We start from the raw sequence: 24,348 nt of genomic DNA on the forward strand, positions 1-24,348 counted from the left end.
TCTTCCCGCCCGTGCGCGACCGCTCCCGCCAGTTCCTTTTTTTCCGCGCCTGGAGAGAGTCGTGCCTGTGCCGCTCTCTCTTTTTCAGCCCCGGAAAACCGTCGCGTTTACGCGAACTTCTTCTTTTATTTAATTTAATTGCCGCGCGCTCCACTTTTTTTCTTTTCCTAAAAAAAAAAAAAAAAAAGGGAGCACGCGCTCCCATTTTCCCTCGCTTCCAGCGGGGACGTTGCGTTGCGGCCTAGTGGCCGCACGGTCGTTTTCATTTTCGAGGTGTGATTTCCGCCACCATCGACGACTTTAATTTCGCCGACGCGATTTTTCCGTCGATGTCCTCGAAGGTCCCGAGTGGATTTAAAAAGTGTGGTCGGTGCGGCCGGCCCATCTCGCAGACCGACACCCACGCTTGGTGCCTCCAGTGCCTCGGGCCGGAGCACAATTTCAAGTCGTGTCCCCTGTGTCTCGGTCTCCGGAAATGGACTCAGGTTGCGAGGCAAGTCCAACGGGACCGTATTTTTGGAACTTGCGCCGGCCCCTCGACGTCGACCTCGACGGCATCGGTATCGACGCCCGGCCCTTCGGTACCGGTATCGATGCCCGAGACATCGGCACCGATGGCATCGACCCCAGGAGAACAGGTCCCGTCGGCCCGCCGGTCCTCCGGTGAGGGTAGAGGTGAGAGGCCGCGTGGGCAGTCGGCCCCGGTCACTCCCTCAGCCCGTGGCCCACGGGACCGAACCCTGTCTGACCCGGTTCCTCGAGACCGAGGGGGATCGTCTTCCTCCTCCTCCATGCCTCCCGGCGCCGGTGACGGGCATCGGAAGAAGGATAAGAAGCGCCGTCACCGGTCGCCCTCGATGCACATCGGAGAGGAGTCGACGCCGAAGCGTCTTCATCGAGAGGAGAGATCCCCGTCGGTGATAGAGGTGCCGACGCAACAGGGTCCCGGCACCTCGGTGTCGTCTCCTGGCTCCCACCAGATTCTGGCACCGACACCCCTACCGGCCCCACCGCCTTTCCCGGCAGCGGGCCTGGACGAGTGCCTCAGAGCCATCCTTCCGGGGATCCTGGAAGGGCTGATGCGCCAGACTGTGCCGGCGCCGGGGGTGCTTGCGCCCTCTGCGCCGATGACTGTGGCGCCGGCGAGCTCTAGCCCGGCGCCGGGGCAGTCGACACCGCCGCCGCTTGCGGCGCCGGTCTCGACCGCCACGCAGGTGGAGTCCCCGTCGATGGAGGGAGCTCCGTCCCCGCCGGCGCGGGAGTCCACCGCTCGACGACACCGAGACCCTGGTGCCTCGACGTCGAGCCGGGCCCGGTTCAGGACTCAGCTACATGAGCTTATGTCCGATACCGAGGATGAGGACTCGTGGGGGGAAGAGGAGGACCCTAGATATTTCTCCTCAGAGGAGTCTACGGGCCTTCCCTCGGACCCCACGCCTTCACCGGAGAGGAAACTCTCACCTCCCGAGAGTCTCTCCTTTGCCTCCTTTGTGCGGGATATGTCTATTAGCATTCCCTTTCCCGTGGTCTCTGTGGAAGAGCCGAGGGCCGAGATGCTCGAGGTCCTCGACTATCCATCACCACCTAGAGAGTCCTCCACGGTGCCGCTGCACAATGTCCTCAAGGAGACACTGCTTCGGAACTGGGTGCGACCGTTAACTAACCCCACCATTCCTAAGAAAGCAGAGTCCCAGTACAGGATCCACTCTGACCCAGAGTTAATGCGGCCCCAATTGCCCCATGACTCTGCGGTCGTGGATTCTGCTCTCAAGAGGGCACGGAGTTCGAGGGATACCGCCTCGGCGCCCCCGGGGCGGGAGTCTCGCACTCTGGACTCGTTTGGGAGGAAGGCCTACCAATCCTCCATGCTCGTGACCCGCATCCAGTCATACCTGCTCTATATGAGCATCCACATGCGGACCAATGTGCAACAGCTGGCGGACCTGGTCGATAAGCTCCCGCCGGAGCAGTCCAGGCCTTATCAGGAGGTGGTCAGGCAGCTGAAGGCGTGCAGAAAGTTCCTGTCCAGGGGTATTTTTGACACCTGTGACGTGGCATCTCGTGCTGCGGCCCAAGGTATAGTGATGCGCAGGCTCTCATGGCTGCGTGCCTCTGACCTGGACAACCGCACCCAGCAGAGACTGGCCGACGTCCCTTGCCGGGGGGATAACATTTTGGTGAGAAGGTCGAGCAGATGGTGGACCAACTGCATCAGCGGGAAACCGCCCTCGACAAGCTCTCCCACCGGGCGCCTTCAGCATCCACCTCAGCAGGTGGACGTTTTTCCCGGGCCCGGCAGGCTGCACCCTATTCTTTTGCAAAGCGTAGGTACAACCAGCCGGCCCGAAGGCCTCGTCAGGCACAGGGACAAGCCCCAGCGCGCTCGTTCTCGTCAACAGCGTGCGCCTAAGCAGCCCCCTGCGCCTCCACAGCAAAAGCCAGGGACGGGCTTTTGACTGGATCCACGGGAACATAGCCGCCCTACAAGTGTCCGTACCGGACGATCTGCCGGTCGGAGGGAGGTTAAAATTTTTTCACCAAAGGTGGCCTCTCATAACCTCCGACCAGTGGGTTCTCCAAATTGTGCGGTGCGGATACGCCCTGAATTTGGCCTCCCTGCCTCCAAATTGTCCTCCGGGAGCTCAATCCTTCAGCTCCCACCACAAGCAGGTACTTGCAGAGGAACTCTCCGCCCTTCTCAGCGCCAATGCGGTCGAGCCCGTACCACCCGGGCAGGAAGGGCAGGGATTCTATTCCAGGTACTTCCTTGTGGAAAAGAAAACAGGGGGGATGCGTCCCATCCTAGACCTGAGAGGCCTGAACAAATTCCTGGTCAAAGAAAAGTTCAGGATGCTTTCCTTGGGCACCCTTCTGCCAATGATTCAGAAAAACGATTGGCTATGTTCCCTGGATTTAAAGGACGCATATACTCACATACCGATACTGCCAGCTCACAGACAGTATCTCAGATTCCGCCTGGGCGCACGCCACTTTCAGTATTGTGTGCTGCCCTTTGGGCTCGCCTCTGCCCCACGAGTGTTTACCAAGTGCCTCGTGGTGGTAGCGGCATACCTACGCAAGCTGGGAGTGCACGTGTTCCCATATCTCGAAGATTGGCTGGTCAAGAACACCTCGGAGGCAGGAGCCCTCCGGTCCATGCAGTGCACTATTCAACTTCTGGAGCTGCTGGGGTTTGTGATAAATTACCCAAAGTCCCATCTCCAGCCAACTCAGTCTCTGGAATTCATAGGAGCGCTGCTGAATACCCAGACGGCTCAGGCCTACCTTCCCGAAGCGAGGGCCACCAATCTCTTGGCCCTGGCTTCGCAGACCAGAGCGTCTCAGCAGATCACAGCTCGGCAGATGTTGAGACTTCTGGGTCATATGGCCTCCACAGTTCATGTGACTCCCATGTCTCGTCTTCACATGAGATCTGCTCAATGGACCCTAGCTTCCCAGTGGTTCCAAGCCACCGGGAATCTAGAAGATGTCATCCGCCTCTCCTCCAGTTGCCGCACTTCACTGCTCTGGTGGACCATCCGGACCAATTTGACCCTGGGACGTCCATTCCAAATTCCGCAGCCCACGAAAGTGCTGACAACGGATGCATCTCGCCTGGGGTGGGGAGCCCATGTCGATGGGCTTCACACCCAGGGTCTGTGGTCCCTCCAGGAAAAGGATCTGCAGATCAACCTCCTGGAGCTCCGAGCGATCTGGAACGCACTGAAGGCTTTCAGAGATCGGCTGTCCTGCCAATCAGACAATCAGGTTGCAATGTATTACGTCAACAAGCAGGGGGGCACCGGATCTCGCCCCCTGTGTCAGGAGGCCGTCGGGATGTGGCGTTGGGCGTGTCGGTTCGGCATGCTCCTCCAAGCCACGTACCTGGCAGGCGTAAACAACAGTCTGGCCGACAGACTGAGCAGAGTCATGCAACCGCACGAGTGGTCGCTCCATGCCAGAGTGGTACGCAAGATCTTCCGAGCGTGGGGCACCCCCTCGGTGGACCTTTTCGCCTCTCAGACCAACCACAAGCTGCCTCTGTTCTGTTCCAGACTTCAGGCACACGGCAGGCTAGCGTCGGATGCCTTTCTCCTCCATTGGGGGACCGGCCTCCTGTATGCTTATCCTCCCATACCTTTGGTGGGGAAGACCTTACTGAAGCTCAAGCAAGACCGCGGCACCATGATTCTGATAGCGCCCTTTTGGCCCCGTCAGATCTGGTTCCCTCTTCTTCTGGAGTTGTCCTCAGAAGAACCGTGGAGATTGGAGTGTTTTCCGACTCTCATTTCCCAGAACGACGGAGCGTTGCTGCACCCCAACCTTCAGTCTCTGGCTCTCACGGCCTGGATGTTGAGGGCGTAGACTTCTCTGCGTTGGGTCTGTCTGAGGGTGTCTCCCGGGTCTTGCTTGCCTCTAGGAAGGATTCCACTAAAAAGAGTTACTTTTTCAAGTGGAGGAGGTTTGTCGTGTGGTGTGAGAGCAAGGCCCTAGAACCTCGTTCTTGCCCTGCACAGAACCTGCTTGAATACCTTCTGCACTTATCAGAGTCTGGCCTCAAGACCAACTCAGTAAGGAATCACCTTAGTGCGATTAGTGCTTACCATTATCGTGTGGAAGGTAAAGCCATCTCTGGAGAGCCTTTAGTCGTTCGATTCATGAGAGGCTTGCTTTTGTCAAAGCCCCCTATCAAGCCTCCTACTGTGTCATGGGATCTCAACGTCGTCCTCACCCAGCTGATGAAACCTCCTTTTGAGCCACTGAATACCTGCCATCTGAAGTACTTGACCTGGAAGGTCATTTTCTTGGTGGCAGTTACTTCAGCTCGTAGGGTCAGTGAGCTTCAAGCCCTGGTAGCTCATGCTCCATATACCAAATTTCATCACAACAGAGTAGTGCTCCGCACCCACCCAAAGTTCCTGCCGAAGGTGGTGTCGGAGTTCCATCTTAACCAGTCAATTGTCTTGCCAACATTCTTCCCCTGGCCGCATACCCGCCCTGCTGAACGTCAGTTGCACACATTGGACTGCAAGAGAGCATTGGCCTTCTACTTGGAGCGGACACAGCCCAACAGACAGTCCGCCCAATTGTTTATTTCTTTCGACCCTAACAGGCTAGGGGTCGCTGTCGGGAAACGCACCATCTCCAATTGGCTAGCAGATTGCATTTCCTTCACTTACGCCCAGGCTGGGCTGACTCTTGAGGGTCATGTCACGGCTCATAGTGTCAGAGCCATGGCAGCGTCGGTGGCCCACTTGAAGTCAGCCACTATTGAAGAGATCTGCAAGGCTGCGACGTGGTCATCTGTCCACACATTCACATCTCATTACTGCCTCCAGCAGGATACCCGACGCGACAGTCGGTTCGGGCAGTCGGTGCTGCAGAATCTGTTTGGGGTGTAAATCCAACTCCACCCTCCAGGACCCGAATTTATTCTGGTCAGGCTGCACTCTCAGTTAGTTGTTCTTCGTAGGTCAATTTCTGTTGTACCCTCGCCGTTGCGAGGTTCAATTGACCTGGGTTCTTGTTTTGAGTGAGCCTGAGAGCTAGGGATACCCCAGTCGTGAGAACAAGCAGCCTGCTTGTCCTCGGAGAAAGTGAATGATACATACCTGTAGCAGGTGTTCTCCGAGGACAGCAGGCTGATTGTTCTCACCTACCCTCCCTCCTCCCCTTTGGAGTTGTGTGTTTCATCTTTTGCTAGTCATTCAACTGGCGGGAGCGGTCGCGCACGGGCGGGAAGACGGCCGCGCATGCGCGGTGGGCGTGCCCTGCGTGCCGACCGTCCCGCAAAGCTTTTTTCCGGTTGGTGGGGGCTGCCGCGGACGTCACCCAGTCGTGAGAACAATCAGCCTGCTGTCCTCGGAGAACACCTGCTACAGGTATGTATCATTCACTATCTGTAAACACCAAGCGAGATCTTCCACAAATCTTGCAATTAGCAGCAAAGAAGCAGAGATAAATATGAAAAGCACAAGCTGCAAGGGATGAAAAAACAGGAAAATATGTATAAAGTATATCATTTTAATTTAGTGTTTTACAAAGCATCACCCTAAAGAAAATATGTGTATGTCTTGACAACATCATGTTTAAGCAACAGTTGCTTGTTTTGGGGTATTTACACTTTGATTCCATGCACAGTAATGAAAAAAGGAAAAGAAGCATAATTGTTAAAATATTGCATAAATTCTGTACTAGTGTTTTTTTAAGATTATCATATAGGCAGTCATTTTTGAAGTCCTGTTTTGCTTTTTATAGGATTACAAAAATAAATTATACAAGTACACACTTGAAAGGTAAATTGAGAGCTTCCATAACGATACAAAAGGAAAATAATTTTTAAAAAACCAAGAAAATAAATCCAGTTATAATCAGAATTAAAAACACTATATCAGAGGGCAACAGAATAAATAAATAGAAGAAAAAGAAAATGTAAACCAACACATCTTGAAAAATAAGCTAAGACAAATCAGGCTTGGAGCAAAACTTTTTACATTTCTGATCACAGGGGAGACTCACTAACTTCAGTACCACCCACAGACCTATCCAAAATGGGTTTTATCACTTAAGAAGGAAAGCAATGGAGATGAACCAAAATACACATATTTTAATTTCTTATAGAGAACACATTTACATGGAAACTTCAATAGGAAACATTCTCCAGTTTGTTGAATCCTCAATCTGGGGAGCAAAAAATGCTGCTGCCTATTTTGGGTACCCCTAGCTACGTCTGGGAACACCCAAATCTGAGATTCACAAAAATGTTGTTTTGTATTGAAGGTCAGCCACCGAGGTGGAGGAACAAGATCCACTATGAATTCTACTTCTCTGTCTGACAAGTTTTGCATTAAAACATAATATCAAAATACAATCACGATCTGATTTGAAATACAAAAGAGGCTATTAATGTAGCATGGTTAGCCTAAGCAGAGTTTAATAAAACTTTTTTTTTAATCTGGGGAAGAGGACCTAGGAGGCACCCAAGTTTTGCTGCAGTGTGTGCTGCGATTTTTGCGGCAGTCGCAAGAGCCATTTTTTGAGACATAGAGTGGAGGAGGAGTGGCAAGAAAGGCCCTGGCTTTGCCGGAGCCTCAGGGCCGACTTTGGTTGTCCAAGCATGCGCGGCAATGATGTCACGGGTCACGCATGTGTTGATGCATGGGGATGCAGCCGGAAGCCTTAGAGGGCACAAAAGGGGAATTTTTGTAGCACAGGAGCCAAAATAATTTATTTAGTGGCCATGGGGGCAGTAGAGGCCTGTAGAAAAGCGACATTTAGTGACCATGGTAATTGATGTGATTGCATGGCTAGTAGATTGCCCTGGAGGATGCTGGGAGGACAAGGGGGGGGGGCTCAGAAATGCCCACAAAATTGCCAAAACTGCGTGATGTTTCACACATGCTCAGTAGTGTCAAAGGAGACTGGCACGGACACCTACTATAACTTTAAAAATTTTAAGTATTTTAAGGATTCTGGCCATGGTCAGAGATGGGTTATTATGAAATTTTATGATTGTAGTAAAATTAGAGCTGTGCTGCAGTATGTACAAGCAGGCTACATTTAGAGAAGAATGATAAGCTGTACAAGTCCTCGGAACCTGTTTTTCTGTGCACTGCTGAGGTGACAGAGAGAAGAAGGTTGGGCTTGGTAAGAAGAGGTTGTGAGAGTGCTTGTGACCAGATTTAAGAAATTTGAAAAGTTTAGATTTTGGATTAATAAATACAAATTCTTAAAGGTTAAAGAAGGAACTGCATTAGGGCCCTGTTTACTAAGGCGCACAAACCTTTTTGACGAGCCTACAATTAACTGTGGCACCTATAGGGATATTGTAGGCACATACATGGTTAATGTGCATTAAAAATGCTAACACAGCTTATTAAACAGGGCCCTTAGAAGAATATTGTTTTAGCTGAAATTCAATCAGAAACTGACTTTGAAATAAAAAGTGAAACTGTTCTTTGAAAGACGGAATTTAAATCTTAATTTTAAAGATGTGTTGTTATTAAACTAATCCCTAGATAATTATTTAGAGAACTGTGGTGAATTCTGTTATCTTTGAAATTTCCTCTAAAAGTGGCTACACAATCTGAAAGGTGTAAAGCTGTGTGAGGAAAAGATTTGGAAAGAAAACATTAAGATGTCTGTCTAAGACTAAGAAAGATATAACTAAAAATCTTATTTTTGATAAAACTTAGAAAGGAATTCTGAGTTTGAAGTTTCTAGTTTAGGACTTGTCAGTCAAATTATAAACAGATGCTGAGGCAAATTTAGTCAGCCTGCCTTAAGAAAATATTTAAAGGTAAAAAGGATTTACTGGAATTTCAAAGTAAAACAAATTTTCAAGTTTTTTTTCACCTCAGAAGAAAAAGGTAAAATGTATAAGTAATAGTAATTTTCTGAGGAAAAAGAAAAGCAAATAGATTTTGAAGTAGACTCTTTCATGAACTAAGAATTTGGCTTCTGAGTGTTGACTAAGTTAAAATAAATTGGTTTTGGAATAAAACCAGTAAATTAAAGGAAAATAATTACGTTTCTGTCAGAATTGAAAGAAAAGAGAACTAGAGGAAGGTTTCTACCTTCGTGTGAGTGGAAACTGAATAAAGATCAGCTTGAAGAAGCCAGCCCACCCAGAAGACCATAGTATAGAAATGGCAATACGTTTTCTTTTAGAAGCAGGAATTTTTTAGTAAGGGACTAAAGGTTAATTTTTATTTTTAAAAGAATAGGATTTTCCACAGTATAGATATCCTGTCTTCCCGTAAGGAACACAGTGAGGAAATGCACATACTAGAGACAGGAAGATAGTTTTGTTTCTTTACTTTATTTTAATTAAAGATAGATACAGGATTGAACCAGCGCTGGACTCATCTACAACTGAAGAAGAAAAAGGACCACAACGTTGCAACCTAAGTACATAAGTATTGCCACACTGGGACAGACCAAAGATCCATCAAGCCCAGCATCCTGTTTCCAACAGTGGCCAATCCAGGCCACAAATACCTAGCAAGATTCCCCCCCCCCCCCCCCCCCCCCAAAAAAAAAAAAAAAAATACTTGGCAAGATCCCAGAAGATAAATGAAAATTTAAAAGTGACCAGGAAGCAGATAAGTGCTACTTTCTACACAGCACAGCACTGACACAGTACTTCCTTGTCAGCAACAGCAGACAAATCCAGAGACTTGTGGGTTATGACCATCTACCAGCAGGTAGAGATAAAGTACCAAACTGAACTCTGCCACATAGGGACAGTATGCTCCCTTGTCAGTCAGTATTCGCTGTCTCCAGCAGGTGGTGGACTGTCTCTCACATGGTTTCTCCTGCTTCTGAAGCTCCTGTTCCAGGTTCCCTGGCTTAGTTGAACTTGGGAGTATGTAGGCTAGTAGAGGTGCCTGACTTGGGGTACACCTGGTGGTACCAGGTCCCTCCCCCCTTCTCCCCTCTCTGCTAATTCCCTCCTCCTCCTCCTCCTCACAGCTTTGAAAAAAAATGCTAGAAGACAGCAGATTTCTGCTTATGTGGCATTTTGGAAGAGAGGGGGTATCTCTGCGCGCCTGCAGCTGTCTGGATTCAGCCACCTGATCAGAGTTGGAAGACCTGTGAGTACTAATAAGGCCACCAAAATTGTGAGTGTGAACCTTTCATTCTTCCCCTCTGTCGGGTTAGGGCACCTGCGGCGGTTCAGTATTTCATTTTGGACAGCCTGCATGGGGGTTTTCTTGTGTTTTTGGGACAGTACCATTGGGCCAGCGTAGGAGCAATTTTGTTTTTTGTTTTTATTTACAGTACCTTTCTTCAATTGCAGCCATTTTGGTCACAGGTTGCTGCTGATGTTTTGCTCTTTATCCTTTTTCTATCTTTGCAGCTTTCGGGCCATTGTGGTGCAGATGGTGCTGTTTTCCTTGATTGGTGGAGGTTGTTTTGTCTGCCTTTGTGGCTTCAGGTCTCTGCTCCTTCTTGCTTAATGAAATCCTGCACAGAAGAAGCCAGGACCTTGCTGCTCCCAGGTCACTCTCGGCTGCCCTTGCAGCCTTCCCTTCTCCAGGCTACTCCTTCCTGCTGCATTTTCAGTCTGCAGATCACTTTTCTTTCTGAAGCCTTGGCTATGTTGGCGTGGACTGTCTTCTTTTCCTGGGGCAAGTGTATTTTCTTCTCACCTCCAGCGAAGGGGCAACGTCTCCTCACGGATGCTTGGTCTGCTGTTTCCCAGCTGCATAGGCAGCCTTCAGCTTGTGCCCACAAGGTTCCTTGTTTTGGTATCATTGACTCTATGCCACTTGGACTGTTTTTTTTTTCTCCTTTCATTTTTCTCCTCTCTGATGTGGGGGCAGCTGGCAGCCCATGTCCACATAAACATCTAGTGGTGCACTGCTTCAGCGACTGCCTTTAGGCATGTCAGTTATCTCAGCATGGCCTCCCTAAGGCGGCGATCCCATGCTATGTCAGGAGCCTTAGACTGACCTGTTTTTTTGGTTCCTTGTGGCGTTGTCAGCCTTCAGCTCCCGGCTGCATTCATGGACTTCGACTTCAACATATGACGGCATTTCCACCTTGCAGCTGTCTACCTTCACTGACCTCTTTATGGCCGCTGATCTTTGATCCTCCTGTTCAGGACTGTGCAGGCTTCCTGGCCCCGTTGCCCAATGCATACTGTCAGGTTATTGCTCTCTCTAGTTCCCTCTGTCTGCTGGGCAGGCGGTGTGGTTGTGTGTTTTTGCTTCTACAAGCACTCCTTCACTGTTAGCAGCTCCAGTGGCCATTGTCAACCTTTGCCTCACAGTGACAGCTTCAGCTCGGTGCATGGCTGCAGCTGCTTGGCTAGCTTATGGCTCTATGGTATCAGCAAAATTCAGCTCTTTTATGGTTGGAGTTTTTTCCCTTGGTACATGTGGAGCACAGCTCCACCACTGTCTCTACAGCATGGTTTCCTCTTTCCACATGTTGTGCTGCTCGGTATTTGGCAGTGGAGGATGGTTCTGGCTACACCTGGTAGCCACATTACCATATCTAGCGTGGTCCACTCATGATTCGCTGGTCTCTGTCTCAGTTCAGCTCCCATCGTGGGTTTGCCGTTCCCAGTTTCCTTTCAATTGGAATGGCTCCATATCTGAATGGGGAGCAAACCCCTCCTTTTTTTTCTGTGTGGAATGCAGCCCTAGTCCTTACTCTTTGAACACGACCACCTGTGCCTGGTAGCCTTGTTTTCTTCGTGGGGCACAGTTGAATTCCTGATGACTAGACATGGCTCCGTTGCAGCTTCTTCCGGATCGCTCCAGTACAGTTGGTTCTGTCTCCGTCTATGGAACACAGCTTCCTCCTGGTTTTGGGGCACATCTCCTTCTCTGCATGCATGCCCAACTCCACCTCAGGGCGTGAGGTGAGGTTTCATTGCAGGAAGTGAACTGCCTTCTTCCTCTAGTTATGCCTCATAGCTTCATCCTTGGAGTTGTCCAAAGCTCTGGATGCATTATTCTGTTCCATCTGTAGATTATGGAGCCAGCTCCTTGTTGGGCTCTGGGGTGCAGCTATGTTTCTGGATGAGGAGTACTGTGCCATTCATGGAGGTGGAAGTGTACCCATCTCTAACGTGCACAACAGCTTTTGATGCTGTTCCATATCTGACTCTCAGACTGATCTCTTCCTTGTCATCTGTAACTTTCCCACTTTGTTAGGGAATATGTTCTAGCTGGGGAGCACACCTCTGGTGTTCTGTACTACACAGCTCAGCTCTTTCTGTGCCGAATGTCGCTAGCTGGTATCATATGTCAACTCATTCTATGTTTATAGGGTTCTGCTTTGGCATTTTTTTTTTTTTGCTTAGTTCCATTGGTAATTTGAAATCCTGACAGTGTTCTGCGCAGATCCATTATTTGTGTCTCGGAGTCAAGGGTGACTGTTATAGCACATCACCTCCATTGTTGTCTGTGTTGATATCCATATTTCCATTAATCAACCGTTATTTCCTTCATTCTTCGGGAGGAAAAACATCCTGGGACTTTTCATTTGCTGCTTTATATTGCAGCTGCTGTGGGCCTTTCTGATACCTTCAGGCCACCTATGGATATCTGGGTGTAGTCTCCCTTCTTACTGCTGATGGGCCCCAGTGAGGGCAATACAGCCATAGATCCTTGGAGTCGAGTACCTATTGCTTGTGTGTATTGCCTATGGGCACATCTCCTCTTCATTCTGTTCTATGAAGGTCCCCTACATGGTCCTTATGATACATGTTTTCCAGACCTTGTCCGGTTGATGGTTTTAGCTAGGTCGTTGTTTTTGCAGCTGTCTGATTCCCACCCTACTTACAGACTGCTTTTCTACATCCCACAAGTCTCTGGATTTGTATTCTGATAATGACAAGTAGAATTAAAATACAGATTCATTTTTTATTACTTTGAACAACACTGTTTGTTTGACACCCTAACTTTATTAATCACAACCTGGTGCCGATACTGTATGTATATATAAAATGTGCCTCCTACATAGATAATGGACTTGCCATTTAGACAATGTGTCTCTTACACTGACATCCAAATAAGGGGGAATAGATGCTACTGCAATACGTGACTATCGGGTTATACGCATTAGATGTGCCTAAACTCCAGAAATTCAACACAAAGGGTTGGCCGGTGGACCTCAGCAGTAACTCACTGTGTTAAATCTGCTAGTACACAGTATCTTAACTACTCGAGTCTTCACTAGTTCCTTGACCACCTCCCTCCCATGTTGTTTATATTTCTCAAAGTATTTTTGTGCATAAACTTATTAATATTGTACTCATCTTTGAAATATACACTCTGATCTAGTCAGCATAGGGGCACTCTTCTCCGACACGGCACATATTTCGCTAAGTCGCTTTTTCAAGGAAGTCCCCTAAAAAGCAAAAGGGTATGCCAATTTCAGAAACACACTTCTTAATCAAATGTGAGTGTTATAATATTGCAGCTTTACAGATTACTTAATATTAGCCTCCACTCATCCTGCTGACATTCGCCAAACATAGACAAGATGGCGTTGGTGTGTTTCCAAACACTTTTTATGCTAACTGACGGGAATCTCACCAATCCCAGGACCCATTAAATTAACGTCATCCACTCCACTTCCACGTTAAGCCCACTAAATGTCACTGTGTTCATTGTGAAAATCCATTCCTGTTCTTTATAATTAGTTTCCACCACCCGTTCTTAACTTAATCAATAACCCGCCAATGAAGATCGGCTGTAGAATGGTGGTTTTGCAGCCAATGAGAAACTAAGGGGGCCTGTTCAGTTTTGGTAACAGTTCTCAATTTGTGTTTGTTTAACTGTATTCTTTTTGATCTGCAGCTCCGTCCCACATAGACAAGGTTGCACGGGCACTGTATTATGTTCACAGTGTTAGAACTATTGCATATGGTGTTTTCCTTGGCCTGTATGACTATACCAGTTCTTTCGTCTTTCTACTGTGATCCGGTAAGGGCAAGGGGGCACCACTGACACATCCCACATGGAACGTGCTCACCCAAACTCTCTGTTGGATTCCTGAGAATATCTCTGTTGGATTCCTGAGACTATCTCTGTTTAATAATTCCCCTATATTTTTGCCCCGAGTGTAACCAGTCATCGGAAAATTTCAAAAACTGGAAGAATCTGCAGCACGTGCCAGTGGGAACGCAAGATATGTATATACCTAGATGATAACTGGTTATAAGGCATCACATACATAAGTTAAAAATTCTTCCTGAATTGGACGTTTATCCTGTAGTAAAAGTTCCCTTTGCGCATATTGAACTCTAATGTATGCCCGTTGTAATGCCTTCCAAGGATACACTCTGGTAAGGAATTGGGTGGTCAGCCTCTGTGCTTGTATTTTGAAATCCGATAAATCTGAATGTAATCTTCTTAAATGTAAATATTGACTCACTGGTAAATTAATTTTAAGATTATAAGGATAACTTCCAAAATTTTAAAATATGTTCTTTTCCACATGCTTACGATACAAAGTTGTTTCAAAATGTCTGTGTGCCTTGGACACCTGTATATCCAAAAATTCTAAATTTGTCCACTCATATTTCAAAGTAAATCGAAGATTGGGGTCCAGTGTATTAATCCAAAAGATTGTAACTCCTTGGTTCCTTCCCAGAGGAAAAACACATCATCCAAGAATTGTTTCCAAAATGAAACCTTTTTAAACCTATCAGAGGGATATAATTTCTTTTCTTCAAATTGTGCCATGTGTAGTGTAGCTACTGATAGAGCCACCCCTTGGATTTGCTGATAAAATGACCGGTTGTACCAAAAATAATTTTTCTCTATTACTGACTCTGAAAGTTGTAACAGGAAACTGGTAGAAATTCAATTCATTGGTGGTCTTAATGTCTAATGTCCCCAACCACAACTGGGTTATATTATCCACTTGAGAAAGCATCTGCAAAAAATGAGTAGAATCCTTCAGGAAAGACAAAATCTCTATAGTCATAGGTTGCAAAAACCCATCCACAAACTGTGAAAGGGGGTTCAAGTATGGAATATTTTGTAGAAACATTGGGCCACGCTGAAGGATGTATCAGTTGTTTATGGACTTTTGGTACAAAATACATTTTAGGAGTCCTGGATGTTCTTCCATTTAAAAAGCTGCTTCTTTTGGGGTTAACCTATCCCGTTTTAATAAAAGTGTTTCAGAAGTCTCTATTTGTATTTTCAGCTCTATAGTCAGATCCCTATCCAGCTTCCGATATGTAACCGTATCCATAAGATGCCTAACGCTTCTGTGTGGTAATCCCCTTTATATTGTACAACCGTAGGGGCGCCTTTGTATGCCTTTAATACAATTAGTGATGAAGATGTACGTAACTGCTTCAATACTACTGCTTCTTCCTGATGTAAATTCACTCCCCATCGGGATAAAGGGCTTGAAGTCTCCAGTAACGACAAATCTTTAAGCACCGATTCCTTAAAGGTGGATATCAATGGATTCTTCGCTCCAGGAGGATGCCACCGAGATTTTGGACCACAAATAAAAATGTCGGGGAGGGAGGGTTATCCATGAAATAGACTGGTAATTGCAATTTACGCAGGAACTGAATAAAAGTGATCTGCATTTTGAATGAATCATAGACAGTAGTAGGCACAAATCCTAAGCCGAGGGATAATGCTGAAGCCTGTTCAGCTGTCAAATGCTCTCTTGATAGATTTATTATGGACGTCATTGACTGACATTTGGCTCTCGTCCCATGTCTCATTCCTTGTCCATCTTGATCTTTGATCCTGCCCTGGCCTCTGCCGGATCCCTGTTTGTTGCTGCTGGTTCGTGGAATTTCTGTATAGGGTTCCCCCTGAGGCTCCCTTTCTTCGCTGGTTTAATCTGAGTCCCCCGATGATCCTTCAAACGCTACTTTTTTCTTTTTGGTCAATTGTTTTTCTTGCGCCGATATATAAACTCTTATCCAACTAATAATCCTTCTCGTCACGTTTAAAGTTCTTAATTTTTGTTTTGATGTACCGTTTCTCTGAACTTCTGAAGAGACTGCTGCATATCTGTAAGCTGTTTATTATATTCATCCACTGAAAATCACTTTTGTAAATCTGCTTCCATCTCCACAATCTTAGCTTTCAACTCACCCTCTATGGATGTTGTAGTTTCCACCAATAGTATCATCAATCCTGGCAGCACTGATTTAATATCACCAGCCACTTATCCATAAATATTCTGTCAGATGTAAATATTTTAGGTTCTTTTACAATTCGCAACCCTCGAGGGATCTTACTTCTCTTAAGATACTGTACCAAAATACTGCTATGAAGTTCTGCGCGGATCGTTCGTTTATTTATATCTTACAGTTCAATCCATATGTCCTGGGAAGTGGAATCCCCATCATCATCTAACAAAGCTGGTCTCTGTAAAATTGATTTAAGCTGGTCATCCAGATATCCTACAAATTTTGTCTTCTCTTCTAGCGCCATGAATTAATGTTGAAAAGATCCGATCAGTCAGGTACTACTTCACTTAATTGCTGGATTTGTGTAACACCACCACCTCAGGATATCTACTATACATCTTAGATGTCCCCAAACTCCATAAAATCAACAAAAGTAAGGGATTGGCCAATTGACTTCAACGTAACGCACTATGAGCATTTATTTAATTATAAAGAACAGGAATGGATTTTCACATTGAACACAGTGACCCCTAGTGGGCTGAACATGGAAGTGGAGTGGATGACATTAATTTAACAGGTTCTGGGATTGGTGGGATTCCTGTCAGCTGTTAGCATAAGAAGTGTTTGGAAACACGCCAATTCCATCTTGTCTATGTTTGGCAATTGTAAGCAGGATGAGCGGAGGCTAATATTAGGTAATCTGTAAAGCTGTAATATTATAACACATTTGATTAAGAAGTGGGTTTTTGAAATTGGCATACCCTTTTGCTTTTTAGGGGACTTCCTTGAAAAAGTGACTTAGCGAAACACATGCTGTGTCAGAGAAGAGTGCCCCTATGCCGACTAGATCAGAGTGTATATTTCAAAGATGAGTACAATATTAATTTAAGTGAATGTAGTTTGAAAAATATGAGAAGTTTACTCATGCACAAAAAGAATATTTGTATGATATGTAAACTTCCGCAGTTGAGCGTATTACCCATCATTTCACATTTTCAACACCTCCACCTTAATTCTTTGTTTATGTGCTTATTGTTCGGCCATGTGCTTATTTTCATTTTTATTAAGTAAATTGTCTACCCATTCCCTTCAATAAAATAAAGTTATGAGTAGTTCTTGCTAGCACAACAGTAGAAACTGGCGTAGAACTCTTACTAATGCTAGCCACAGAAAAGTAAGCTAATTTTATTTTGGACCACAGGCTAAATCCCCCGTGTTAGTCAGCTATACATTAAGCCTTCGGGTTTTGTGTACACTTCTTTGCAACTGGGTTTAGTAGCTAATGTCTTCAGTACCATTGGATTTAAATGAACAATGCATTGGGGAGAAGGCGCGCGACACTAACTGGTATGGACTGTATAAACTGGTATGGACTGGTATAAACTGTTCTCCCTGCCAGCCTCATTATTAACTGATCCGTAGCAGCCAACTTTTGGGGGTTTTTTAAGCCACGGACTTAGCGTTTTGACACCTAATATGATGTCGTCCAAAACTAGTAGGAATGACAGCTCTCCCCCCCCCCCCCCCCCCCAGCCTCCAAGCGAAACAAATCGGATGTTGCCTCTGACAAGGCCCTTCAGACGCCATTACCTCCCGGCAGCACTGAGTCTCTCGCTGACGACATCAAAGCCCTGCGTGACCTAATGCAGCAAAATCTAGCCTCAACTGCGGAAATTAAGTCGGAGTTAGCCGCAATTTCTACCCAGCTTGTCCAGTTGAATTTCTAGAAGACTGTATGTCCGCCCATGATGCGTTTCAGCAGGAAACCTCGCGAAAACTGAATAAAATTGAATTACTACTACTACCATTTAGCATTTCTATAGCGCTACAAAGCATACGCAGCGCTGCACAAACATAGAAGAAAGACAGTCCCTGCTCAAAGAGCTTACAATCTAATAGACAAAAAATAAATAAATCAAATCAATTAATGTGAACGGGAAGGAAGAGAGGAGGGTAGGTGGAGGCGAGTGGTTACAAGTGGTTACGAGTCAAAAGCAATGTTAAAGAGAGAGAGAGAATATCTCTCTAATCGTCTGAGGAGGAATAACATCCGGCTTCTTGGGCTCCCTGAACAGTCTGAGGGTAAGGACATGATCCGATTTTTAAAGACCCTCTTCATAAATATTACAGCTTTACAGATTACCTAATATTAGCCTCCGCTCATCCTGCTTACAATTGCCAAACATAGACAAGATGGAATTGGCGTGTTTCCAAACACTTCTTATGCTAACAGCTGACAGGAATCCCACCAATCCCAGAACCTGTTAAATTAATGTCATCCACTCCACTTCCATGTTCAGCCCACTAGGGGTCACTGTGTTCAATGTGAAAATCCATAATTACCACTGCGCCTCCTTTGTCTGCGGGTTTGATGATAATGCGTTTGTTAGTTTGTAGAGTTCTTATGGCCGCTCTTTCTGGTGGGGTAAGATTATACAGAATTCTTTTTTGTTTGTTGGAGAGTTGTGATTTAACCCTATGTCTGAAACTTTCTATGTAATTATCTAGCTTGTAGTTTTGTCCGTCCTGTGTAGGGAACGCATTATCATCAAACCCGCAGACAAAGGAGGCGCAGTGGTAATTATGGACACACAAAAATACATCTCAGACAACAAATACTACAGGAAACTAACTGAGGACCCCACACAGGATTATACAAAGCAGCTAAAAGATCTTATCAGAACATTTGCTACACAAGCACAGCCACATCTGAAGAAACTCATACCAAACCAGCCTTCTGTGGGCACATTCTACATGTTACCCAAAATTCACAAACCTGGAAACCCGGGCAGACCAATCATATCAGGTATTGGCACGCTCACGGAGGAAATATCTGGACTCATAGAGGGAATTCTGAAACCTCTCGTGCACAAAACTAACAGCTTCATACAAGACACCACAGACTTTCTGAATAAATTGAAAAATATCAAACAATTACCACCAAACACCCTTCTGGTCACGATGGATGTAGAATCACTATACAGCAACATTCCACATGCGGATGGCCTAGCTGCATGTGGAAGACTCCTAAAAAAAAATCCACACTGGACCATCAATACTCACCAGAAACTATTACAAAATTAATCAAATTCATTTTAACTCACAACTACTTCCACTTTAACAATGATATCTATCTACAAATAATGGGCACTGCAATGGGCACCAGGACAGCACCCCAATATGCCAACCTTTTTATGGCTGAGCTGGAAGAGACATTTCTGAATACATACCAGACCAAACCTCTAAAATACTACCGGTACATCGATGACATTTTTATGATTTGGACGGAGGGGGAAGAAACTCTGAAACAATTTTACTATTCCTTCAATACATACCATCCTACAATCAGATTCAAAATTGAATACTCCCCAGAAAAAGTCAATTTTTTTGGACACCACAGTCTCAGTCAGTGATGGCTGTATACAAACATCTATATACAAGAAACCCACAGACAGATGCAGCTACCTCCACAACTCCAGCTTCCACCCTTCACATACAATAAAGATCCATTATTTACAGCCAAGCCACAAGATACCACCGTATCTGCTCGGACCCAGAGGATAGAGACAGACACCTTGAAACCCTGACTGCATCCTTCAAACAGAAAGGCTACAACCCCAAAATAATCTCCAAGAATATTGCCTCCTCCCTCAAAACACCCAGGGAAAATCTGCTACAGTACAAAGAAAAAAAAGCCACAGACAGAATTCCCCTTGTAGTGACATACAACCCAGAGCTGAAGAAACTGAGGAAAATCATAAGAGACCTACAGCCACTACTTCAGGAACATCAATTACTGAAAGAGATATTCCCATCCCCACCACTGCTGGCCTTCCGACAGCCACCAAATTTAAAACACAAGCTGATCAGAAGTAAACTTCCAACACAGACAGAAAAAGAAAAGGGCACGTTTCTGTGTAACACAGCCAGCTGCAAACTATGCCAAAACATTTCACAAGACCCCACAGTCACTCACAAAGGAAAAATATTCAACATAAAGGACTATTTTACATGCTCATCTTCCAATGTGGTATATATCATTCAGTGTAAAAAATGTAACGAAGGATGCTATATTGGAGAAACAGGCCAGATGCTTAAGACAAGATTCAATCTGCACAGATATCACGTGAAAATAGCCGGTGCCAGTCAGGCCCCCACCCCTGTGGGCCAACACTTCACAAGACCAGAACACGGCACCAGTGATTTCACAGTAAGAATACTGAAAGGTAATTTTAAAACAACACAGGAACGTAAGACCTTTGAAACAAAAATGATTGAATATTTTGACACCCAACAAACAGGACTTAATAAGGATCTGGGTTTTCTAACTCATTATAAAACATAAAGCTGTATTTCTCTGTTTATTTCTCTGTTTATTACCCTCCTCTCACCTACCAACACTCATTCTGTTAGAATATCAATGAAATGCTTTGATGTCCACATGCATACCCCCACCCTCCCACTCTGTCAGACTGTCAAAGTAATGCTTTGATGTTTCTCTCATATATACTATCTGCTACCACATTTGCTTATTTCCGATCTGAGGAAGAAGGGCAACCTTCGAAAGCTAATCAAGAAATGTATTAAGTTATGTCCAATAAAAAAAGGTAGCATCTTATTTTCTTTTCCATGTTTTATTTTGTTTGATTTCTATTGATAACCTTTAAGAGTGGACTAACACGGCTACCACACCTCTCTACTTGAGCTGCAGAATTGAAATCATTGTTCATTCACTTATACACAGAGATCTGGCTGGCTTTATTAAGTTTAGATGTGGTTCTGATAATACCAGGTTACTATGCCATGTTATCCACTTTGCCCAATCGAGGGAATATCCCGTATTATCTGTCTCCCTTGATGCGGAGAAGGCCTTTGATCGGGTAGTATGGAATTATCTGTTTGGCGTTCTCGAGCAGTTTGGTTTCACTGAATCCTTTATACATATGCTGCAGCTGCTTTACTGTCTACCCTCGGCGCATATAGTAGCTAATGGTGAATTTTCCAATCCATTTACTTTGCACAGAGGCACTAGACAGGGCTGTCCTATTTCGCCCTTGTTATTCAATCTGGCCCTCGAGCCTCTTTTAGTGGCAATTCGTGGCTCAAAGGACATTGCTGCTATTGCTGCTGGACACTCAATTTTATCAACGGCTACAGATTAGTTCCAGATTAATAAAAAGTAAATTACAAATTCAGCTATTGTCTCAAACCCCTGAGCTTATTGATTTCAATCTGAGGCTCCAGCATTCTGGTCATTCTCGCATCTATAAATATCTTTTAAGTAAGTTCCCTACTAAGTGTACAGGTTTGCGAAAATGCTGGGAGGAAGACAGGCTATTTCAGATAAATTATGGGAGCGGTTATGGAACTCCCTCTTTAGATGCTCTAACTCTTCTTCAGCGATCCAGTCTTTATATTTTTTTTATGCATAGAACTTTGTGGACGCCGCATAGGATGCATGCTATTTCTTCCTCTAATTCCAACCTATGTTGGTCTTGTCAGTCTCAAATAGGCAGGGCTTTTTTTGAGGGGTACTTGGGGGTACTGAGTACCGGCACCTTTTCCACTGTCTGCTAAAATTGACCTATGGTTCTCATATTTTAATGAAAGAGCTCAGGTTCTACATACAAATTCTGCCTTGTTATAGATTCTCTGTCTGGTTGCAGGGGGCCTGGCTATTGTGGGGTGGGTCCCTCAGTGATCACTCCATCCCTGAAGGGTGTCTTGGCATTTGAGTACCGGTACCTTTTTTGCTAGACAAAATGCACTGCAAATAGGTAATATTAAGCACCTTATATTTGACTGTGTGTGTATCCAAAATTATTGGAAAGAAATCTGGGCACAGCTGGTAGATGTTTTCCACCTTCCTGGCCCAATAACTTTTAAATTTGTAATACTTAAAGATCAGCACCTTAAAAGCTTATTGAATCCCAATGAATGTATCCTTGTTAACACCATGGTATCTCTAGCTCTGAAAGTAATCTTTTCGCACTGGAAGTCCTTACATCAAGTCACTTACCAAGAATGGTGGAACCTGTTGTTTCAAACTTACAAATATGAAACATACCTTGCAAAGAAATCTTCTCGTTTTACCCTGTACAGCAGAAAATGGATTCCTCTTGTAACTTACTTTAATGATGTAAAGTGATGACCAAACTTGGTGTATCTTGTGGCATATGCATGCTTCATGTCCTGTTGTAAATTCTCCTTTCCCCACCCCCTACCTTCTTCTCATTTTAATTCTGGTACTGTTCTCTTTCATGATTGTGAGCTCCTATTTTGCCTTGTATTGTAATTTGTTACTTGTTATCAAGCCGCGAGCTCTTATTTTAATGTTCTATTGAAAAGCAATAAAAAAAATGAACAGTGCATTGATATCTGAGCAATTTCATGCACACTTTTCTTGTGTGGACAATTTCTGTGCATAAGGTGGCCATAACAGTCAGAACCTACACCAATATATGCTAAGCCCTCAGAACTAGAGTCAGAATCCTGATGCCAAGAGCTTCAATTGCAGCTACATGAGGATTTTTCCACTATTTTGATTTAACACCCTCCCCCCCCCCCCCCCCACTCCAACATACCTGGTCTAGTTATTACAGTGATGGTCCTGTTTTAGGCCTTCAGAAGCCTTGCAGTAGTGGGCCTGAATCAGACCAATAGATGTCACCTTTGAGCAGTGATAACCAGAAGCTGCAGCGGCCCCTTCAGATCCAGGGGGCAGACCTGACTGATCCAGGGACCCTCTTAATGGGATCTGTTGAAACGTTTAGTCATCTATTACGTCAGTAGCGGCTGGAAGAAGTAATTGTTTTCAGCATAGAAAGAAAACATTGATTCTGTTTATTTTCTTAAGGAACTTGTGGACTATTTACGAACCCACTCACACAGTGCTGTGTATGCAACATCTATGCCTGTTCCTGTGGTACAACAAATCATTAGGGTGATGAAATGCATCATGGGAGTCGACGGAACCACAGTTGGTATGGAATATTTCCTTATACACAATTTAGCTTTAAAATGTTTGATCTCAGTTCAACAGTTCAAGCTATTTACAGTCATCATAAAACTGGAAACTGCTCGTTTTATTTCTAAGAGCTAGTGTTTTGTAATACTCCTGTAAAAATGACCAGTTTACCGTCTGTTTCTCATAACCCACTTGTCTGTCAGATTATAGTTTTGGTTCATGGGTCAGACTGATATAAAGTAGCACTCAGTCTGTGGAGTGAGTTCTTCAGCTACAGACTCCTTTTATTAAGGTACCCCTAGTGACCAACATGGCACCAAGGGGCTGATGCTAGTCCCCATTAAAAACCGTGTGCATTTAGATCCATGGTAGAAGTTACCAATTTTGAAATAGTGAGCGATGCTCAAAGAAAATTGCATGCAAATGATATTCCACTTTAATTCAGCAAGCAGCTCGGTAGGGAAAGCGCCTAGCACATGCGCAGAACAGTCTCTTGGTAAGTGTCCATGTTCTGTGCATGCCCAGGGATCCCACTGCTGAATTCTGTCCTTTCTCTTTCAGTGCTCTGATGCTGGCTCCACCTTCCTTCTGCTGCTTACTTGCCTTCCCTTAGGTTGCCTCAATGATTTCACTTGGGAATCTCCTCCTTGCTGAAAGACCCCCCCCCCCCCCCAGCTGATTGGCTGTCTACTTGTTTCTCCCCCCTCCCCAGCTGACATCATAGGCCAGTTGGCTGTCTGCTTGTTTCTGGCTCCTAAGCTGTTCTCTGCTCTCCCACATTGATTTGCTATTGAAAAAAAATCTCCTTGCTGAAAGCCCCCACCTCCCCCAGCTGTCATCACAGGGGCTCTCCCCAGCCAACTAGCTGCCTGCTTGTTTCTACACCCCTCTAAGCTGTTCTCTGCGCTCGGACAAGTTTTGCTATTGAAAAATGCGAGCAGAGTGTTCCTTCCAGAAGTCGCCCTCGCACAACAAAAACTCGAGACCTGCCGGAAAACTTTGCATGTTCAAGGTAGGCGCTCCTTTCTGTGCATTACATGGAAATGGTTGTACATCACACAGAATGCTAATTTTAATACTAATGAACCAATAGTAATACATTTGCCTTGGATTATCGCTAACAGCTACAGAAAACAGTTAAAGCTACGCAGAATCCCTTTGTGCATTAGATGCTAAATAACGTTTGCTTTAGACCGGCTCCAACTGGTCTAAAGCAAACATTGCAAGCACGGTAAGCTTTGTGCATCAGGCCCTAAGTAACTCCAGATTCTGGAGCTTGCTTTATGTACGTGTGTGAAATCATTCGTGTGATCTCTTAGAAAAAGGAGGAGATAGTGGTTGCTGTGGTTGGGCAGACTGGATGGGCCATTTGGTTCTTATCTGCCGTCATGTTTCTATTATTCCATAATTATAAAAGTCTTACCCCAAAAGCTTCTTTTTGATAAGCTTACTTGTATGCAGGTTCTGTATTTGATGCACCTTTTCTTCTCTCTACCTTTTGTTCCACCACTCCCCATTTCCTACCAAGTCTAATTATTTTAAAATCAGAAGTGCAAGTGTGTTTGCAGGTTCCATGTAAGCTGTGTTCCACTTGTTTATTCTTTTATTTCCAACTTCCATTGTATTTGATTATATAAAAGGAGGATACCTGGGAGGCAAAATAAATCTCCAATTTAATGGAATAAGATCAGTTTTGGGATTGAGGAGAACCCAGTGAAGACACATTTAATTGGAAAATGGGTTGGATCAA

The 24,348-nt window shown here is 45.2% G+C and overlaps 1 protein-coding gene across 2 annotated transcripts in view; it reads left to right on the top strand.

Annotated features, from left to right (window-relative positions):
* The window catches only part of LOC115465679 (serine palmitoyltransferase 3-like), a 247,587-nt gene that overhangs the window by 169,442 nt on the left and 53,797 nt on the right, over positions 1–24,348 (top strand). For both annotated transcript variants that reach the window (XM_030196336.1, XM_030196337.1), the window contains exon 9: positions 22,488–22,614. In XM_030196336.1, the coding sequence (XP_030052196.1) occupies positions 22,488–22,614 (127 nt within the window). The remainder of the gene's footprint in view (positions 1–22,487; positions 22,615–24,348) is intronic.

The sequence above is a fragment of the Microcaecilia unicolor genome, chromosome 3 (assembly GCF_901765095.1).
Source record: "Microcaecilia unicolor chromosome 3, aMicUni1.1, whole genome shotgun sequence".
Taxonomy (NCBI): Eukaryota; Metazoa; Chordata; class Amphibia; order Gymnophiona; family Siphonopidae; genus Microcaecilia; species Microcaecilia unicolor.